At 45.3% G+C, this 21518-nt stretch overlaps 1 protein-coding gene across 1 annotated transcript; it reads right to left on the bottom strand.

Moving 5' to 3' along the window:
• Positions 1-553: 553 nt before the first annotated feature.
• LOC132779817 (NAD(P)(+)--arginine ADP-ribosyltransferase 2-like) lies at positions 554-20956 on the bottom strand. Its single transcript, XM_067470453.1, has 6 exons — positions 20869-20956; positions 15781-15846; positions 8333-9038; positions 7983-8054; positions 2668-2736; positions 554-2356 (listed from the first exon to the last, which is right to left on the bottom strand). The coding sequence occupies exons 2-6, from the start codon at positions 15844-15846 to the stop codon at positions 2262-2264; spliced, it is 1008 nt and encodes a 335-aa protein (XP_067326554.1). The 5' UTR covers positions 20869-20956; the 3' UTR covers positions 554-2261.
• Positions 20957-21518: the final 562 nt, after the last annotated feature.

The following is a 21518-nucleotide window of genomic DNA, read 5'->3' as shown; positions in this document are numbered from 1 at the left end:
CTACATAGTGAGAAACTTTTGCAAGTCTACAAGTTTCCAGCACTCTCTTATCTATCTGTTGAGGCTGAGAGGAGATATGATAGCCATGTATAAATATGTGAGAGGAAGCCACAGGGAGGAGGAGGGAGCAAGCTTCCTTTCTGCTTCCCTGGAGACTGGGACGCAATGGAGCCATGGCTTCAAACTACAAGAGAGGAGATTCCACCTGAACATTAGGAAGAACTTCCTGACTGTGAGAGCCATTCAGCAGTGGAACTCTCTGCCCCGGAGTGTGGTGGAGGCTCCTTCTTTGGAGGCTTTGAAGCAGAGGCTGGATGGCCATCTGTCAGGGGTGATTTGAATGCAATATTCCTGCTTCTTGGCAGAATGGGGTTGGACTGGATGGCCCAGGAGGTCTCTTCCAACTCTTTGATTCTATGATTCTATGTTTATCTGTATTTTTAAGAAAAGTAATAAAGATTATTTTATATATAAAAACGAAAAGGATAGGTTCATGCATTATAAGCTTTGAGTCAGTGAATAGACGCAATGCATCACTATGAAGAGGTGAAGGTTACAATTCAATTAGTCTTTATTTAGGGATTGGTTACATTGTTGGGGCTGGGTAAAGAAGCGAAAGGAGAGAGCACACGGTTGCAAGGAGGCTCCGGTTGAGGCTGCTGCTGGGGCACGTTTAATCAGCGCTTGCCCAATGGAGCATTCAGGAACTGCGGAACTCCCAGCGGCTGGTCAGATTAACTTGAAAGCAGCGGTCTGGGACGCTCTTGGCATCAGGACCACCAAACACAGCTTTGCCCAAAAATGAACCAAGGAACATGAAAGGCACTGTGGACTCCTTCAACCAGAGAAGTCAGCCATAGCAGAGCACCTGAGGAACCAACCTGGACACAGCATATTGTCCGAGATCACAGAAATGCTGGACCACTCTCACAACCACCATGTCAGGCTACACAGAGAAGCCGTTGAAATCCACGGGAAGCATGTGGACAATGTCAACAGAAAGGAGGAAATCATGAAAATGAATAAAATCTGGCCTCCAGTATTACAAAACTCCAAAATTATAACAGCAAAACAACACCCAAACACAGGGATACACCAGAGAGGAAACAATCAGGGACAGCTAATCACCTCTCAACAAAAGATTGTCCCAGGCACCAGCAAGCCACACCAAACAACTGCCAGGCCATCAAATGTAATCAAGGTGGTCAGTTGAAACATTCATACCTGGCTTCAACAGGCAAGAGTTCTTTCTCCCACCCTGGGCATTCCACAGATAGATAAACCCAATTTTCTCAGTTCCAACAGACCTCACTACCTCTGAGGATGCTTGCCATAGATGCAGGCGAAACGTCAGGAGAGAATGCCTCTAGAACATGGCCATATAGCCCGAAATAACCAACAACAACCCAGTGATTCCAGCCATGAAAACCTTTGACAATACAATGAGCCAACAATGTCATTCCGCAGCACAAAAAAACAAAAAAACAAAAAAAAAACCCAACAGGATTTTGGCCTGTATAAACAGGAGTGTAGTGCCTAGATTCTGGGAACTCCTGCTCCCCATGCTCTATTCTGCCTTGGTTACACCACACCTGGAATATTGTGTCCAATTCTGGGCACCACAATTCAAGAGAGATATTGACAAGCTGGAATGTGTCCAGAGGAGGGCGACTAAAATGATCAAGGGTCTGGAGAACAAGCCCTATGAGGAGCGGCTTCAAGAGTTGGCCATGTTTAGCCTGCAGAAGAGAAGGCTGAGAGGAGACATGATGAGGGCCATGGAGAAATACGCGAGGGGAGGTCACAGGGAGGAGGGAGCAAGCTTGTTTTCTGCTTCCCTGGATGCAAGGGAGCAATGGCTTCAAACAACAAGAAAGGAGATTCCACCTGAACATGAGGAAGAACTTCCTAACTGTGAGAGCCGTTCAACAGTGGAACTCTCTGCCCTCGAGTGTGGTGTAGGCTCCTTCTTTGGAGGCTTTGAAACAGAGGTTGGATGGCCATCTGTCAGGGGTGCTTTGAATGAGATTGTTCTCCTTCTTGGCAGAATGGGGTTGGACTGGATGGCCCAGGAGGTCTCTTCCAACTCTAGGATTCTAGGATTCTATGAATGTTAGCTCGATGGTAATAAAGCTCTATCCAGCAAAGCTAGGAAGCTGGGACTGGGTAAAATTAGCAAAAGCGGCAATCTCTAAATCAAAAACTCTCTTCCTTGGCACTGGGAAGTTCTTCCTTCCCAGCCAGCTATTTTGAAGGCGAAGTCAGAGGCTGCCCGTGGTGTGGAGGGCGCCCGAGAAGAGCAGGAACCCCCAGAGAAGGAAAGACATCGGGACGCCCGGGGTCAAAGAGCTGGGACCTGTTGAAATACAAGGGGAAAAGAAGGTTAAACCAGCTTCTCTCTTCCAGGCCTCCAATCCCATCATCTCATGAGTCTAAATTCGGGACCATGGCTTCCCTGACTGGATCAATCTTCCCACAATGGGGTCTTTTTTACATTTTAATTCTGCTATCCCATATTCCTGCTACATATGACCGATTCCATAGGGCCTGGAGCACTTCAGATTTCCTTTGCTGGCCCTCGGTTTCCTCTTTGTTTGGTGATCCCTTCCCCACCCCTCATTTACAAGACTGGGTGATTTGTCCCAGTGCAACATGCAGCCTTCTTACCATTGCATTTGGCGGCCAGGTAGTCAGCGTCCATTTGTTCTAAGGCAGCAAGCGATCGAGTGTCCATTCCTAAGAGATATTGAGAAAGCAAATTGTTGATCGATTCTTCAGCCCATGAAAACCAATATGAAAACCAATGTCTGTTTGACAATGGAGAAAGCTTGTATAAATAATAGGCCTGGGTAACAACGGAAAAATTTGTTTCTAAAATCGATTTGTATTTGGGGGGTTTTTTTGTTTCGATATTTAAAATAATTACAAAATTTTCCTTTTAAAAAGTTCGATATTTACGAAATTTCGTAAATGGTAAAAAATTAACGAATCGATTTCCGAAACAATAACGAATCGATTCGTTAATGGCGGACGCGACCGCGAGATACGCTAAAAAACCTCCAAAACCTTCTGAAGCTTCCCTCTCCCTCTGTTCTTGACTGTTGGTGTGATATTATAATTTTTTTTCACTAATTAAACCGTAAAACTGGCCCAGACATGCGGAAATAATAACGAAACGACCTCAAAACAATAACGAAACGAATACAATATCGAAATACGAAGCATTTACAAAACGTTTTTGAAAATTCGTTTTTTTAAATAATTGCTCCAGAATGGTTCGTTATCGTTTTGTAATTGGAAAAATTAACGAATTATTAACGAATTACGAATTAACGAAATGAAACCGCCCAGCCCTAATAAATAAACTAGCTGTTCCCGCCACACGTTGCTGTGGCCAACCTTCCCTCCTTCTTTCTCTCCTTCCTTTCCTCTGTTGCACTCCAGGTCAGGAAGAAGCCCTCTGACACACCACACAAAGAGTGAAGAAACAAATCTTCTTTTATTGAAGCTTAGCAAATAGCCAGAAGAAATAAATGCTTGTAAGAAAATCAGAAGGCTCCCATGAAGGTTTCTCATGAGAAACTGCCCTTTGCGCTGGGGCCTCTCTGTCATTGTCTGCATGAAAATCATTGACCAAACCATCTCCATCTTGTACCTTAGCCTCGGCACCATCATTTGATCAGGCTGATTCCCAACACCCTCCCTCTTTCCTTCCTTCCTTTCCTGTCCTTTCCTTCTCTTCTTCCTTCCTTCTCTTCTTCTTCCCTCCCTCCCTCCCCGTTTTCTTTTCCATCCTCTTTCTCCCCTTTCTTCCTTCTCTACTGATTCTTGGATTGCAACTCCCAGCAGTCCTCCTTATCAATCTACCTACCTACCTATCTCTCTCTAATCTCTCTACCTGGAGGATTGCTGGGAGTTGTAGTCCAAGAATAGGAAATTGGAAATCGGCAGAGATTGGGATGCTCTCAAAGAAATCCAAGGAGAAGACAGCTTGCAGCTTGGAAGAAGTGCATTTGGATCCCCCTCCTCTCCTAAAGGGCCTGGTCTAGGGGATGCTGGGAGCTGTAGTCTAGAAGAGAGTGTGGATATGCTATTGTGTGTTTTGTTTTCCAGGGGGGAGTCATTTTTGTGCATGCGCTGTAGCATCTTTTTGCTTTTTTGGCTTTTTAATCAGTTGCTTAAAAATCATCTCAGGACTTTGCCCCATCCCATCAGGATTTTTTCAGAATCTGTCTGTGAAGCTCCACAGTAATTGGTTATTTGTACACAGGATTCTAACTGTGTGCTTTTTTAATACTACAGTTTCCTCCATTGCTGAAGCACTGTTTTTGCATGTGATTGGAAAATCTGTATGCATCTCATCAGCTCATATATTTTATTTATTTATTTATTTATTTATTTATTTATTTGCTGTCCTTGTATACCGCCGTTTCTCAGCCTAACTGGCGACTCAACGCGGTTTACAACAGAATATACAGTACACAGTATACAATTAAAACCGTAAAAAACATAATACACAATATTTCACATAAATCACAATCCAATACATCTCCTAACTAAAATCGTGGTCCAATTGCATCATCCATATTACCAATCCGTAGTCGACACATTCATTGCACCGAATTAACCAAATGCCTGCTTGAACATCAAAGTTTTTAGTCTTTTTCGGAATACCATCAGCGAGGAGGCTGATCTTACCTCCATGGGAAGGGCGTTCCAGAGCCGAGGGGCCACCACAGAAAAGGCCCTGTCTCTCATCCCCGCCAGCCGCACCTGTGAAGCAGGCGGGATAGAGAGCAAGGCCTCCCCAGAAGATCTTAGGGTCCTGGTGGGCTGATAGGCCGAGATACGTTCGGATAGGTAGGTTGGGCCAGAACCGTTTAGGGCTTTAAAGGCCAACGCCAGCACTTTGAATTCAGCCCGGTAGCAAATCGGCAGCCAGTGGAGCTGGTGCAGCAAAGGAGTTGTGCGCTCCCTGCGCTCCGCTCCAGTTAGTATCATGGCTGCCGACCGTTGGACTAATTGGAGCTTCCGAGCCGTCTTCAAAGGCAACCCCACGTAGAGAGCGTTGCAGTAGTCTAAACGGGATGTAACCCGAGCGTGGACTACCGTGGCCAAGTCAGACTTCCCAAGGTATGGGCGCAGTTGGCGCACGAGTTTTAACTGTGCGAATGCTCCCCTGGTCACCGCCGAAACCTGGGGTTCCAGGCTCAGCGATGAGTCCAGGATCACACCCAAACTGCGAACCTGCGTCTTCAGGGGGAGTGCGACCCCATCCAACACAGGCTGTAACCCTATGCCCTGTTCAGCCTTGCGACTGACCAGGAGTACCTCTGTCTTGTCTGGATTCAATTTCAATTTGTTCGCCCTCATCCAGACCGTCACAGCGGCCAAGCACCGGTTCAGGACCTCAACAGCCTCCTTAGTGACAGGTGAGAAGGAGTGACAGAGTTGAACATCATCTGCGTACAAATGACATCGCACCCCGAAACTCCGGATGATCTCACCCAGCGGCTTCATGTAGATGTTGAACAACATGGGAGATAATATTGAACCCTGAGGAACCCCACAAGACAAAGGTTGTGGGGTTGAGCAGGAGTCTCCCAATAACACCTTCTGAGACTGACCCTCGAGGAATGAGCGGAGCCACTGTAGAACAGTTCCTCCAAGACCCATCCCCGCGAGGCGTCCCAGAAGGATACCGTGGTCGACGGTATCGAAGGCCGCTGAGAGGTCCAGCAGCACCAACAGGGACACACTCCCCCTGTCGAGCTCCCGGCGCAGATCATCGACTAAGGCGACCAAAGCTGTCTCGGTACCATGCCCCGGCCTAAAGCCAGACTGTGCCGGGTCCAGATAATCCGTGTCTACCAAGAATGCCTGGAGTTGTGAGGCCACCACACGTTCCAGGACTTTGCCCAAGAAGGGGAGATTGGAAACAGGCCGATAGTTGACGAATTGAGTGGGGTCCAGTGATGGTTTTTTCAACAGAGGTTTTATCACAGCTTGCTTTAAGCTGGCTGGAAATATGCCTTCCCGAAGGGAGGCATTAACCACCACCTTCACCCACTCGGCCAATCCCCCTCTGGCCTCCTTCAGAAGCCAGGATGGGCAGGGGTCTAGGATGCATGTGGTAGCTGTCATTCCTCCAAGCATCTTGTCCACATCCTCGGATATATGACTTTTAATTTGGTGGAGCATCTGGGGGCGGAGTCTTCTGACCCGGATTATTTGTGACGGAAGCAGCCACCATTTCTGCTTTGCACTTTGAACAGGAAAGATCTCTAGGATTACTTAAATCGGAAATTGCTGCATTACCACATCATTACTATTATTTACCGTATATACTCAAGTATAAGCTGAGTTTTTCAGCACATTTTTAGGCTTATATTTGGGTTGAAAGTGTCACCTTAGGATTGCCGTAAGTCAGAAAGCACTCAAAGTCCTATAACAACCGCAAAATAAGCAGCTGATGTAGACTTTATTTACTTTTTAAAAATCTGTATTAAATTATTCTTTTTAAATGTAATTGCTTCATTGCTTTAAAAACATCAAAAATCATCCGGGCGTCCCCTGGGCAACGTCCTTGCAGACGGCCAATTCTCTCACACCAGAAGCGACTTTTCTGTGTGTGTGTGGGGGGGGGGACACTTTTTTTTCCATTTGGGATGAGGGGAGAGAGGGGCGAAACACCTTTTTTTTTTGCAACAAAAAGCATTTCTGAATGGAAAATAGGCTTTCCATTTAGAAAATCCATAGATCAATAATTTGTTGGAGCATTCCAGGAATCAGTTAATGTGTGTGTGTCAACTGTAAAATAAGATGCATGAAGCGGATTGGTCAGGTAATGCCCAGGGAGATAGCTGAGCCTGGGACTTTTGGCTACTATTACATTTTCATTCAGGCCTGAGCTTAGCAGGTGCAGAGTGAAGAAGAGGGAAGCAGAGATATGTTTTGGAGTATACTCTTGTTTCATGAGCTGCTGAAGGAGTTTATCCACATGGACAAAGAAAGACCATTTTCAATCTCTCATAAAGGGCCATTATGTGAGTTGATGTAACCGATCACATTGTACATATTAGGGCTGGGCAACCACGGAAAAATTTGTTTCTAAACTCGATTCGTTTTAGGGGGTTTTTGCGTTTTGATTTTTAAAAGAATTCCGAATTTTTTCTTTAAAAAAGTTCGAAATTTACAAAATTTTGGAAATTACGAAACAATTATGAAATAATTACGAATCGATTCGTTAATGGTGGACGCAACCGCGCAATACGCTAAAAAACCCTCCAAATGGGACAGGGGGAACTTCTGAAGCTTCCCTCTCCCTCTGTTGTTGACTGTTGGTGTGATAATTATATTTTTTTTCACTGATAAAACAAACAACAACTATAAAACTTGCACCAGACATGTGGAAATAATAACAAAACGATTTCGAAAGGATTTCGAAACAATTTCGAAACAATTTCGAAACAATTACGAAATGAATTGAAAAATTCGTCTCGATTTTTAGTTGCTCCTGAATGGTTCAATATCGCTTCGTTATAAAAAAAAAACGAATTAATAACGAATTACGAAATTAACGAACGAAACCGCCCAGCCCTAGTACATATGTTGTTCTGAATTAAGAAGAATAAACCACTTGTTCTTTACTGTTCATTTGTGTGGCAGATTTTCTTTACCTGGAAAGGTAGTGTGTGAGCTGATCAAACATGAACTATACGTGGTTTATTACATTACGCCACATACTTCCCCAAATGGGGAGAGTCTCATGGCAAGCTCACAGTTCTGCCTCTCTCTTTTTGTAATGGGTGCATCCAGAAATCTCTTTTTCAGCTCAATAGATGTATAAATAGTAACAAATTATTTCCACTCTAGTTAGAGAACTTAGAGAAGCTCCAATGGCAATTTTAGTCGTTCTTCCCTCTTTGAAGGGCAAATGCAACCTCCTCACCCTTCCCTTTCCCTCATTCTGACATGCATACCTGAGTATCCTCTGAGCATCAACCGGTTGGATGAATCCCTTTGATTATCCACGGATCGGCTGTTTCTCCCGCCTTTGGATAAAACAACAACAACAAAGAAGCACAACTTTATTCAAGGATTCCCTCCATGCAGATCCCAGCATCGAGACAATTCCCCCCAAAATCTGATTTGGGGCATCAGCAGTGATGTGTGATGCAGAAGCAGTTGCCTCAGCCACACTCCCTTTTACGTGGTATGACCACGTCTCTGGCAATGCCAGATTACTAGGTGTGCCTCACCTGGAGTTCAGGTGCTAGAAATAGAACAGGGGCCACCAGGTCTGAGTTGTATGCCCAAAGGGGAGTCTTACCACTCTTAGATCCACAGTTGAAGTTGCTGCTCCGGCCATCGTTTTGGAGTGTGATTTCAGTTTTGCCGCCCACATTCTTGACATCTACAACTTTGAACGTCTCATATGGTGGGATCAAAATCTCTTGTTGTTCAGGGAAGTAGGAGAATTTAATGATATCGTTTCCAAGACAGGTTCTGATGGTGAAAAAAGTGTCATCCCCAAATTTCTTTGCAGCTTGCCTGCTCAGGGATGAAGACGTAAACTGTCCAAAACGGACGAGCGTATTGCGATCAGGGACAGTGAATCTTATATTTTTAATGCCGCGATACACATTATAGCAACCAGCTTGGGAGGCCTTCAGGACCTGGCTGGCTCTTGTCAGAAGAAAGTGGAAACTCTTGAAATTGAAGTATTTTTCATAGTCTGCACTGGATTTTCCGCCTTCTCTTACGGCTGGGCCAAAATTCAAGTACAACTTGCTGCAAGCAGTATAAGCAACCACCGCAATCCCATACTCCTCCTTAAAGTCATAGGGCAGCTGGAGAGAGCCTTTGATGTTATTCCAGGTGTTCGTTGCATTTTTCCAGACAAAATCATACTTTTGCTGAAATCCATCTGTAGTTGGATCCATCAGCTTGTTCTCCATTGTAGCTGAACAGCTCATGTACTGGTCATCATACGAATTTGGGACCATGGTCAATTCAACGTCTGTGAGACATGAGACCTGATTGGAGGAAAAAGACTGCATGGGACAACAGCTCAAACCACCATGAAACAAACATAATACACCCTTACAGCAGACATATGGAGTCTGTGTTCATCTAAGAAAAGTGAAACTTAAAATCAGTATAGAATGTCTGTAGCTGCGTCATGACGGGGGTTCGGGAGTAATTTATCAGGCATACCTGCCTCCTGGTCACAGCTTTAATAAATTGTGGTTTTTTTCTTCACACAAGAAAGGTTTCTCAATTGGTTCTGTTGGGAATCAGCCTGTGTTTGTGTTTCAGGACCCTGATGTGGGAAATGATGAGAGAAATGATGATAGAAATGATAGTGCCGAGGCTGAGGTCCAAGATGGCGATGGTTTCGTCAATGATTTTCATACAGACAATGTCAGAGAGGCCCCAGTGCAAAGGGCGGTTTCTCATGAGAATATCCCTGCTAGGCCTAGCAATGATGGTTCACTCCCTCTCTCTCTGTGAGCTCTCAAGATTTGGGTTTGGAAAACAATCTGACACCTGGGAATTTTAATGAGCAGCCAGATAGGGAGCTGAAAAATAGGTGGCTGGAGATTAGCCAGAATCAACAGCAAACTCAGTGTTTACGTCACTTTGAAAGGCTTCATCTGATAAGGATCAAGTGTGGGGGAAAGTGAAACCAATTTTGGGGTTTTGGGATATAAGGTTTGCTTCAAGGGACAACCTGTTAGATCAGGCATCGTTTGGAAATCAAGTTCATGTGCCATGGAAATCCTGTTCAAGGGGTCTTGTTCCTGTAGAGTTTTTTTTAGCCTTTTGGATTGTTTTTGCATCCTGTTGATTTCTGTCTGGATATATGCTATCTTGGATTGCTTTTATATCTTTTGTGGACATTGCTTTGTGTTACTGCCTTTTATGGACTTATTACTTTTTGGAACTTCCTTATTTTCTTACAAGCATTTATCTCTTCTTGCTATTTACTAAGCTTCAATAAAAGAAGATTTGTTTATTCACTCTTTTTGTGGTATGTTTTAAAGTCAGGGGGCTTTTTCCTGAGCTGGAGTGCAACAGGTTCTTGGTCAAAGTACCCCTTCATTTGGGGGCTCATTCTGGATACTAGGCATGGATAGAGCTACATCAGATAACTTGTTACTCATAATGACAAAATGATTTCATTATAATTACCCTTTTGAAGTGATTTCAAAGCATTTTTAAAAACCGGAAGTCCCTTTGCCCTTCCAAAGCTTTTTCCGCCATTTTTGTTACGACTCAGGAAGTAAATTGGAAATGATTCAGCGTATTTTAAGCCCTCTACTAGCCTGTTGGGAGGCAAGCAGATTGCATGCTGGGATGCTCCTTGCCTCCCAGCCAATCAGGGGAGAAGTTTTGGGGGAGCCCATGGCTCAGAGGCTCATTCGGAGCCAGGAAGGGAAGGGAGAATGGAGAAGGGAAAGAGAAAGACAAAGGGAAGGGAGGTTGTGTTGAAGGAAGGTTGGAAGAAGAGAACAGCGGGCAAGCAAGCAAGCAGAAAGGAAGAAGGGCTGGGAGAAGAGCTGTTGCCTGCCGTGCCTGGCTGACTGGGCAGTGGGCAGCCTGCCTTGGCTCTTGTGTGTTGTTGCTGTTGGGGTTTGGGACGGGTGTGAGTGAGTGGCGTGGCTGGAAGGAGCAACGCGGAGGAACCAAAACACTCACTCCAACATTTTAAAAAGCCAACGTTGTAGCAGGTCTCTCTGGACTCAGCGTTGTAGCAGCTCGCTCTGGCCTCTGTGTTGCACATTGCCTCAAAAGAACTAGATCTCCCATCAACTCAAGCCACTCTTTGAACACAAACTCTCCTTCCTAAAGTTGTGAAATCAGCAAAAAGGGCAGGGCTGTTTGTTATTTTCTTTGTTTGCTGTGAGTTGCCTAAAAAGATACTACAAATCCCATACTTTCAAGTCTCTCCTTACCTAACTTGTGAAATCAGCTTACAAGGCCCCAAAAACTCTCAGGGCTGGCTGTTTGTTATTTCCTTTGCTTGCCTAAAAAGACACTGCAAATCCCATACTTTCAAGTCTTATGTATTGCGTAATAGCGGCAGCCATTAACGAAGCAATTCGGAAATTTCAGAAATTTTGGAAAGTTCTGAAATTTTATTGGAAAATTTCGAAATTCAATTCCGAATCGTACCACCAGTGCCCCTTACATCCGAAATGAGTTTTGAACCATTTTTTTTTTTTGGTTGGGCGGGGATCAATCAAGCCTACTGGATACTGTTACATTTTTCAGGCTTCAGCTTTACAGGTGCTTGCAAAGAAGCTGAGAAAGAGGCAGAGTTTGGAGTGTGCTCTTGCTTCGTGAGCTGCTGAAGGAGATTATCCACATGGAGAAAGAAAGGTAAAAGGTACGTGAGCTGATGTAACTGATCGCATGATTGTTCTGAACTATGAAGAGTGGACAACTTGTTCTTTACTGTTCATCTGCATGGTATATTTTCTTTCTCTGGCAAGACAGTGTGTGGGCTGATCAAACGTGGACAACACATGATTTTCATTTAATCACTGAGTATGCTGTCAAAACTCTTAAGAGCCCTCCCTTCCATTGGCTTTGTAAATCATCATAAAAGAATGAATCACAGCACTCCCTGGACCATCCTCCAGAAAATCGAGTGCCCTAACGTATTTGTGAACATTCTGCGACTCCACCATGATGACAAGATGGCAACAGTCTTGGACAGAAGTGGCTCCCAAAGTGACCCATTTAAGGTGGAATCAGGGGGGTCAAACAGGGATGTGTTATTGCCTCAAACTTATTTTCCATCTTCAACGCTATGATACTACACCTTGTTGACGGGAAGCTTCCTACTGGAGAGCAAATTATCTATTGGACAGATGGCAAGCTGTTTAACCTCAGCAGACTGAAAGCCAAACACCTTTGCAGAAGCATTGAACATTGAAAAAACCAAAGTGCTCTTCCAGCAAAAGGCACCAGCCAATCCCTCTCCAATGTCAGAAATACAACTTAATGGTGGCACATTAGAAAATGTTGACCATTTCCGCTCCCTTGGCAGCCCCCTCTCCATCAAAGTCAACATCGACACCGAAATACAACACTGCCTGAGCTCTGCAAGTGCAGCATTTTTCCGAATGAAGCAGAGAGTGTTTGAGGACCAGGACATCTGTAGGGAGACCAAGGGGCTTGTTTATAGCGCTATTCCCCTCCCAACCGGCCGACTCAGTTTTTAATAATGTCTTGTCGTATTGCTATTGTTATTGTTTTTCTGCTTAACTGTTTTTATTTGCTAGATATTGTATTGTTGTATTGTGTTGGGCTTCGGCCTGTTGTAAGCCGCATCGAATCCTTCGGGAGATGCTAGCGGGGTACAAATAAAGTTATAATAATAATAATAATAACCCTGCTATATGCCTATGAGACATGGACAGTCTACAGATGCCACAGGTAACTCCTGGAACGATTCCATCAGTGCTGCCTCCAAAAAATCCTGCAAATCTCTTGGGAAGACAAGCGGACAAATGTCAGCATGCTGGAAGAAGCAAAGACCACCAGCATTGAAGCAATGGTCCTCCTCCATCCACTCCGCTGGACTGGCCACGTTGTCCGGATGCCTGACCACCGTCTCCCAAAGCAGTTACTCCACCCTGAACTCAAGAATGGAAAACGGAATGTTGGAGGATAGGGAAAGAGATTGAAAGATGGGCTCAAAGCCAACCTTAAAAACTCTGGCATAGACACTGAGAACTGGAAAGTCCTAGAATCATAGAATCATAAAGTTGGAAGAGACCTCATGGGCCACCCCCCTGCCAAGAAGCAGGAAAATCGCATTCAAGGCACCCCTGGCAGATGGCCATCCAGCCTCTGTTTAAAAGTTTCCAAAGAGTCATAGAATCATAGAATCAAAGAGTTGGCATGCACTGATCCCATGGGCCATCCAGTCCTGGCCTGTGACCACTCCAGCAGGAGGTTAGCTGTGACTAGCAGTGCTGCAGAATTTAAGAGGCACGAATGGAGGGCGAAAGAGAGAAACATGTCAAGAGGAAGGCTCATCAAGCCAACTCCCACCAGGACCACCTTCCACCTGGAAACTGATGCCCTCACTGCGGGAGAACATGCAGGTCAAGAATAGAGCTCCACAGTCACCTCCGGACCCACCCTGGATTATCCGACTTGGACAACGAGGGATCGCCTATGTATGTAATTGGCTTCGTAAATCATCATAAAAGAATGAAAATTGGGAACCTCCTTATATCAAAGGCAAGCTCTCTCTTTTTCATTTCTTAAAACTTTACAAAGTTGATGACTGATGAGCCCTTCAGTCATCAAGGTGGAGGCTCCTTCTTTGGAGGCTTTTAAACAGAGGCTGGATGGCCATCTGTTGAGGGTGCTTTAAACACGATTGTCCGGCTTCTTGACAAAATGGGGTTGGACTGGATGGCCCATGAGGTCTCTTCCAACTCTAAGATTCTATGATCTTCTCCACGCTGTGAACTATCACATCTTAGTCCTCGTTAGGGAGAAGAAAATTACTCCACGGTTTTAAAAAAACTCTTATTAACATTCACTATCACTAATATAAAGGAGAAAATATTCAAGACTATAAAATCAGGAGAAGGTCAGTGGGAAACAGATGGAAATAGTTTCGCTTTCCAAGCAGAGGTAAAGACATTGCAAGAAGAGCAAGTCATCCATGTCTTTTGGTGGCAAATAATTAACCGCGTCTAGCTCTTTCGGTTCCTTCTCCCGTTCTATATGAAGAACACAGAAAGATGTCAAATAAAAATTGCATTTGTAATTGGAATTGAAAAGAAGTTGTGCAGTCTTATCTTAAACTAGCTTTACCCGCCACGTATTGCTGTGGCCAGGCTTCTCTCCCTCTTTCTCTGCTTCTTTCACTCCTTCCTTCATTCCCTTTTCTTCTTTCCTTTCTTCCTTCTCTACCTGTTTAATTCTTTCCTTAGCTGTTTGCTTTCATCCTTCCTTCTCCTTATTTCTTCCCTTCCCTCTCTCTTTCTCTCCTTTCTCTTCTTCCTTTGCTGCGTCTTTGCTCCCTTCCCTTTTGTCTTTTCTTCTCTCCTCCTTCCTTCTGTACCTCTTTCCTTCTTCCTCCCTTTTTTCCCATTCTTCTTTGCCTCCTTTCTTCCCTCTCTTTCTCTTTCCTTCCTTCCTTCCTTCCTTCCTTCGTTCTGTAGTTCTATACTTCCCTTTCTTTCTTTCTTTCTTTCTTTCTTTCTTTCTTTCTTTCTTTCTTTCTTCCCTTCCCTTCCCTTCCCTTCCCTTCCCTTCCCTTCCCTTCCCTTCCCTTCCCTTCCCTCCCTTTCTCTTCTTCCTTTGCTTTATTTCCTCCCTTCCCTTTTCTTCTTTCCTTTCTTCCTTCCTGTCCTTCCTTCCTACACTTCCCTTCCGCTCCTTTCTTCTTCCTTCCTTCCTTTCTCCCTTCTTTCCCATCCTCCTACTCTCTTTCTTCTTCCTTTCCTACCTTTCTTCCCTCATATACTTTCCCAACTTCTCCTTCCTTCCTTTTTTCATACACCTTCCCTTCCCCTTCCCTCCTTTTGTTAATTTACTACCTTTCTTCTCTGATATATCTTCCTTCCTTCCTTCCTTCCTTCCTTCCTTCCTATTTACACCCCTTCCCCTCATTTCCATTCTTCCTTCCCTCACCTGCTTCCTTCCCTCCTTCCCCTTCCTCATCGTCCCTGATAGCAGCGTCCTTCGTTCCCTGGTGGGGCAGTGGAGGGTGGGGGCGTGGCTGTCTTGGAGGGGGTGTGGGCGGGGGAGGAGGAGGAGGGGGAGGAGGGAAGGATGGCATATGGGCGGGTAGGGGCGGGGCAGCGGAGGGAGGGGGCGTGGCTTGCACGGAGGGGGCATGGTCCGGCCATGTGCGCACGCCGGGCGACTCGCGCCAGGATGCCTCTGCACATGCTCTGTTTGTTTTTGTGATTGTGAGTTTGTTGTAATGTTGTTTTTAATTGTGATGACTGTTGTGCATACCTTGTGGTTTGAGGTATGTGTACGCCAAGTTTGGTGAGTTTTTGTCTGGGGTTTTTCGCATTTTGAGGCCCCTAAGGACGCCCTTTTGGATTTTATATATATAGATTACAGTTTTATGTAAAAATTCAAAACCATTTAATTTACAGATGCCTCAATTAATGTAATTTTATTTTTGAAATGTATTAGTAGCTGCTGCATTTTCCACTCTCTGTTTATACTCGAGTCAATTAAGTTTTCCCAGGGTTTTTTGTGGTAAAATTAGGTGCCTCGGCTTACATTCGGGTTGGCTTATACTTGAGTAGATGCAGTACATTATAACATTTTGATAGATGCCTTGGCTTGAGGGGGAAGAAGTCAACTGTGTTTTCATCATTTTATTTATTTATTTACTTATTTATTTAAAACTTTTGTATCCCATTCTTCTCTACTCTTCGTAGAGAAAAACCTAAAAAACCTAATAAAATGTCTTTAAGGTGAAAGGAAGTTTCATTTGGGCCCCATGTCCAATCACATTTACCATCGTTGCAGCTGGTGGAATGGATGTACTATAGCTCAGAGAAAGTGGGGCTGTGATCAATATAGAGATGCCCACACTCACCATAACAAGCCCTGGACCGGTGCCCTCAAGGAGCCTCAACCAATCAATCAACTTGAGTGGATCCCTTTTGGCAGCTGTCTTCCCCCCCCAGGAGAAGGACTTTCATAAAGTGAACATACTGTACCTAGCTATTGAAACTAGGTTCCCATACCTTATACTGACCCTTTGTGTTCCCTTCATACCTGATGGTTTTCTCCAATGTAGGTTCCCATCAAAGCCAGGACCAGAACTGTCAGGACAGGCAGCATCTCAAAAAAAGGAAGGACAAGATACTTCTTTAATTGGAGGACATAAAAAGAGCACAACATGGGTTCAAAACAAAAGCCCGGCAGAACCTTCTCTGCTCAGTGATTCAACAAGTTGGTTAGGACTAGAGCTGATCTAGGCCAGGATGTTTCCTGAAAGCCCTCAAAGAAGGCCAATACCTGTGGATGGGGGAATCAATAGGATATTTGAAAAAGCATGAATGATAGATGGAAGGTTGGTTTCCCTAGTTCCTGCAAAGGATAAGGAGACAAATACTAAAAATTAGAATTTTCACAGCTTGTGATTATTTAATATGGAAATTGTGTGTAGAAAATAGCATTAGTTGTGGAGGAAACACATTTCCTATGCGACAAACATCATTTTCTATGGAGAAGACAGCTTGTTTTGCACAAAAATGCATTTATTTTTGTGCAAAGATCTGGTGCCTACATTTTTTGAAGGCACCAGATCTTGTCTGTTCTCAGATCGGGCCAGGGAAGACCATGTCTGTGGCCCCGTTTCACAAGAAGTCAATGGGAGCAGACCTCTCTGGATGTTCTTTGCCTAGGAAAACTCCATTCATTTCAGAGGATCATCCTATGTTGAGAGACAGGTTGGAGAAATATCCTACTTCTAGCACTACTAAGTAATGAGCTGGAAATAGTCCCAAGGAGGGGTGATTGAGATATAAACTGGGGAAAGAAAAAGAAAAGAAAGTGACATTGAAATAAGGAGAAGGGGATCCAATGATAAAAGTTATTCTTTTTCTTGATATAAAAGACAGGAAATATCATTGGAGAAAGGAGAGAATTATTTGGCTAAACAGAATCTACCAAGGGTCACAGAACATCAGATTATGAATGCTCTTATTACAGTAAGAGGAATTGAGGAGGCAGTGAAGAAAACCAATATAGGAAAGGCATCAGGGCCAGATGGTCTCAAAGCTTCCCATTACAAGTGTTTCAAAGACACAGTTTTATTGCCTTTTTCACAGATGGTGAATTCTATTCTTCAAAATGGAAAGGTTCATGGTAGCTGGAAAGAATCTGATGTTGTGCTAATACTCAAAGAGGAACAAGATTTGGCTCCTGGCAATGAATGATTTATTATTTGTTTAAAACATTTATATTCCTCCCTTCTCACCCCGAAGGAGACTCAGGGTGGAGCACAGCATATATACGGAAAGCATTCCATGCCGGAACATAAAATAACTATAAATATACACAAACACTAGCTTACTTGTCCGAACGTATCTCCCTCTACGTTCCGCCTCATAGTTTAAGATCCACCGGGGAGGCCCTTCACTCAGTCCCACCGGCCTTGCAAACACATCTAGGGGGATGAGAGACAGCACCTTCTCGGTGGTGACCCCCCGTTTGTGGAATTCCCTCCCCAGCGAGATTAGATCAGCATCCTCCCTCCTTTCCTTTAGGAAAAAACTGAAATCATGGTTTTGGAACCAGGCTTTTGGCTAGCAGGCACAACGGCACTTTGGACATTGAACTGGACCATATGATTGTAATGATACTGGAAATGGCTATGTGACTGTATAATTAATGCTGCTGTTTTTAATCTTTTGTGTATTTATGGTTTTATTGTTGTTATATTGTGATATTGCGGCATCGAATTGTTGCCAGTGTTAGCCGCTCTGAGTACCCCCCCCTCGGGGGTTGAGAAGGGCGGGGCAGAAATGGTGTAAATAAATAAATAAATCTAATGTAAATCAGTTGTTTAAAACTATTTCTTAGTTTTCATGCTGAGTAATTTAATTTTTTTATTTATCGTATCAGGAGCAAAGCAGGGGTACAGTTGTAATGTATTCAAAAAGCAAACAACAATAAAAACCCCACAAAGTTTGAAAAAAAAAACCTTGTCATTATATTAAATATCCTCATTATATTAAAAGCATCCTCAGAGGATTGCAAGACATCCAAGCGTCCCCTGGGCAACGACTTTGTAGACGGCTGATTCTCTCACACCAGAAGCGACCAGAAGCGACTTGCAGCATGCAACCAAACCAACCAAGGGCCCTTTTCAGGACCAACTATGACAATAATCTCAATCAACATTGAAGGCATGTCCGCTACCAAAGAACTATGCTCTATGCTGAGATGCTGACTGATGGTTCTAAATTATTTACAAGAGTTTTAGCTGATAGGCAATTAACATTAGACAATAAACTTAGAAGTGTAAAAGACGAATAACATGCGACAATAAGCTTAGGCGTGTTTAGACAGTTAATATTTGGAACTACACCATGTGAAACAGGTGGCATCTCTAGTCAGCCCCTTCACATTTGCATTAAGGGTTTAGCAAATACTGTACTTTCATCACATGAGCACACACACTGGCCACTATCTCTCAGGAAGGGAAGCCACTAGTATTTTGCATTATTCATCTGCAATTTTTTTTGTTGTAAAAACCAGCCCATAGTCCAGAGAATAATTCCCAGTTGTTCACTAGAGGGAAGGATATGAGAGGTAAAGATGAAATACAGTGTTTCCTCGCTACTTCGCAGTTCCCTTTTCGCGGGCTTGCTGTTTCGCGGGGTTTTTTGCCTCCCAGTTAATGAATGGTTGCCGTTGCCCACAGTGGTGTTCTAATCCCGCTTTCTGGCAACGATAGAGTGTGGAAGGGGGTTTCACTCTCCCTCCCCCCCTTTGCAATCTCAAGAGAGATTGCAAAGATAGCTAGCAAAAACAAAGTTGTGCGGTGCTTTTAAATCTCTCCTTGCTTCTGCCTCACCCTTGGAATGCGATATATATATATGCAGTGTTCCCTCACTACTTCGCGGTTCGCTTATTGCGGACTCGCTGTTTTGTGGATTTCAAAAGATATTAATTTAAAATATATATCATGGTATTTTCGCTGTTTTGTGGGGTTTTGCCGCCACTGCTGCTCTCCAAGGCGCTTTCCCTCCTCCTCAGTCCTCCCTCCTTCCTTCCAGCCTTGAAGGGTCTTTCCTTCCTTTCCTTCGCTCAATTTTAAGTTTATAAAGACTCAAAATAGTGTATAACTACTAAAATAATGTATAAATATTAAAATAGATAGAACATGCCTACTTCGTGGATTTTCACTTATTGCGGGAGGTCCTGGAGCCTAACCCCAGTAGGGGGCGTGGCTTCCTTGGAGGGGGCGTGGGCGGGGGAAGTAGAAGGAGGGGAGGAGCCATGGGTTTTGACAGGGCGGGAAGGGGTGGGGCAGGGTTTGGAGGTGGCGTGAAGTAAAAGGAGCTGGAGGAGGTAAGATTTGGGCGGGGGAGTGAAGGAGCATGGGGTTGCATGTGTGTGTGCGGCGGGGGGTGAAGGAGCGTGGGGTTGCGTGTGTGTGGGCAGGGCGGGGGAGTGAGTGGGCGTGGTGTTGCATGTGCGTGTGGGCGGGGCAGGGGAGTGAAGGAGCGTGGTGTTGCGTGTGTGTGTGGGCGGGGCGGGGGAGTGAGTGGGCGTGGTGTTGCGTGTGTGTGTGGGCGGGGCAGGAGAGTGAGTGGGCGTGGTGTTGCATGTGTGTGTGGGCGTGGCGGGGGAGAAGGGGCGTGGTGTTGTGTGTGTGTGGGCGGGGCAGGTGAGTGAGGGGGCGTGGTGTCGCGTGTGCATGTGGCGGGGCGGGGGAGAAGGGGCGTGGTGTTGTGTGTGTGTGGGCGGGGCGGGTGAGTGAGGGGGCATGGTGTTGCGTGTGTGTGTGGGTGGGGCAGGGGAGTGAAGGAGCGTGGTGTTGCGTGTGCATGTGGGCAGGGCGGGGAGTGAAGGGGCGTGGTGTTGCGTGTGGGTGTGCGGCGGGGGGCGGGTGAGGGGGCATGGTGTTGCGTGTGTGTGCGTGGGGGGCGGCGGAGTGAGGGGGCGTGGTGTTGCGTGTGGGTGTGCGGCGGGGGGCGGGTGAGGGGGCATGGTGTTGCGTGTGTGTGCGTGGGGGGCAGCGGAGTGAGGGGGCGTGGTGTTGCGTGTGGGTGTGCGGTGGGGGGCGGGTGAGGGGGCATGGTGTTGCGTGTGTGTGCGTGGGGGGCGGCGGAGTGAGGGGGCGTGGTGTTGCGTGTGGGTGCACGGCAGAGGGGAGTGAGGGGGCGTGGTGTTGCATGTGTGTGTGTGTGGGGCGGTGTAGTGAGGGGACGTGGTGTTGCATGTGGGTGTGTGGCAGGGGGGAGTAAGGGGGCATGGTGTTGCGTGTGGGTGTCCGGCAGGGGGAATGATGGGGCGTGTTGTTGCGTGTGTGTGCGTGGGGGGCGGCGGAGTGAGGGGGCGTGGTGTTGTGTGTTGGGGGAGGGAGTGGGCGTGGTGTGTTGTGGCGTGATTGTGCTGGGCGAGGCGGGGGAGGGGAGGGAAGTGCGGAGGCTGCGTTGGCCATTTGGCCATGTGTGCGCGCCGGGGACTTTGCGCCATTGCGCATGCTCAGTTGTTTTGTCCTTTTGTGAGTGTGTTGTGTTGTTCACTATTTTGAATCGATTTCAGCATACCTTCCGGGTTGAGGTATGTGCATGGGAATTTTGTTATATTTCCGTTGGGGTTTTTTTGAGTTTTGCTGTCCCGTTGGACGCCCATAACAGATTTATAGATATAGATACACACACATGCAAACACACATATATACACATACACACAATATATACACACACATATACACACACAAAATACATATACACAGACTGAGCCACAGCATAGTGTGGCAGGGGACAGTTAGTATCTATATAAATAAAAACGTAATGCTTGTTTGTGGGATTAACAGAACTCAAAAACCACTGGGCAAATTGACACCAAATTTGGACACAAGACACCTCTCAGGCCAACAAGTGACCATCACTCATAAAACCCTGGAAAACACGGCAGAAGAGACTTAAAAAGCAAAAAAAAGCCCATTACAACATATGCGCAAAACCACATATATACAAATATACACAAACACACATATATACACATACACACAAAATATATACACACACATATACACATATATATACACACAAAACACATACTGTATACACAGACTGGGCCACAGCTACACATGGCAGGGGACGGCTAGTAAGCCATAGATACCTTGGTTTTTCTGTGAGCTGAGGAGTTCTTAACTGAGCTTTTCTATTCTTCTACGCTTGCACACAATCTTCCGCTCCTTCCTTCTTCTTCTCCTCCTCCTCTCTCTCTCTCTCTATTTATCACACAGTTTATTGATTCTGGAGCTACTTTTATCACTTGTTCTTGGCATCCAAAGCAAGTTTCACTTTACGGAGCAGTCAAAACCATTCTTAGCAGGAAACTTCTATTAGAGGTTAGTTAAAGATTGACATGAGATGCGAGATAAATATTTGGATTTTGAACTCTCGTCATGAAATAAAGAGTCAGACACAAGAAAATGGATCTAAACGGCCATTTTCTGACCTACTTGTTGACTTGTAATAACCTATAAAGGGAAAAATCCGTAAAAATGCAAAATATAACTCATGGGTGAACGGCCACCGAGTGAGCCTAGTCCCTGGGCCAGATGTCACTCCCTCTGACCACCTTCAAGGACATGTGTGCACCAAGGATCCCGAAGGCCAACCAAAATTATTTGTCTGCACCTCTCGGCCGATCATAGTTGGAAGGCCATCCTGAGGGCGCTCCCTCAAATCAGATTATGGCATGTGTAATGAATCCCTTACCTTAGCTAGCTGCCTGAAGCCTAAGGGAGTGGGCCTGGCAAAGCC

This window comes from Anolis sagrei, chromosome 6 (assembly GCF_037176765.1).
Source record: "Anolis sagrei isolate rAnoSag1 chromosome 6, rAnoSag1.mat, whole genome shotgun sequence".
NCBI lineage: Eukaryota > Metazoa > Chordata > Lepidosauria > Squamata > Dactyloidae > Anolis > Anolis sagrei.
The sequence above is the reverse complement of the archived record's forward strand: the minus strand, read 5'-3'. Positions and strand labels throughout refer to the sequence as shown.

Bases quoted from the DNA above. Each gene is read 5' to 3' on its own strand.
- LOC132779817 (XM_067470453.1), bottom strand. From the start codon at position 15,846: ATGCTGCCTGTCCTGACAGTTCTGGTCCTGGCTTTGATGGGAACCTAC. The intron at 2,737-7,982 runs GTATGCATGTCA...AATATCTCTTAG, and splicing joins GATGCTCAGAGGATACTCAG to GAATGGACACTCGATCGCTT. The intron at 2,357-2,667 runs GTAAGAAGGCTG...GTATTTCAACAG, and splicing joins CCTGGCCGCCAAATGCAATG to GTCCCAGCTCTTTGACCCCG.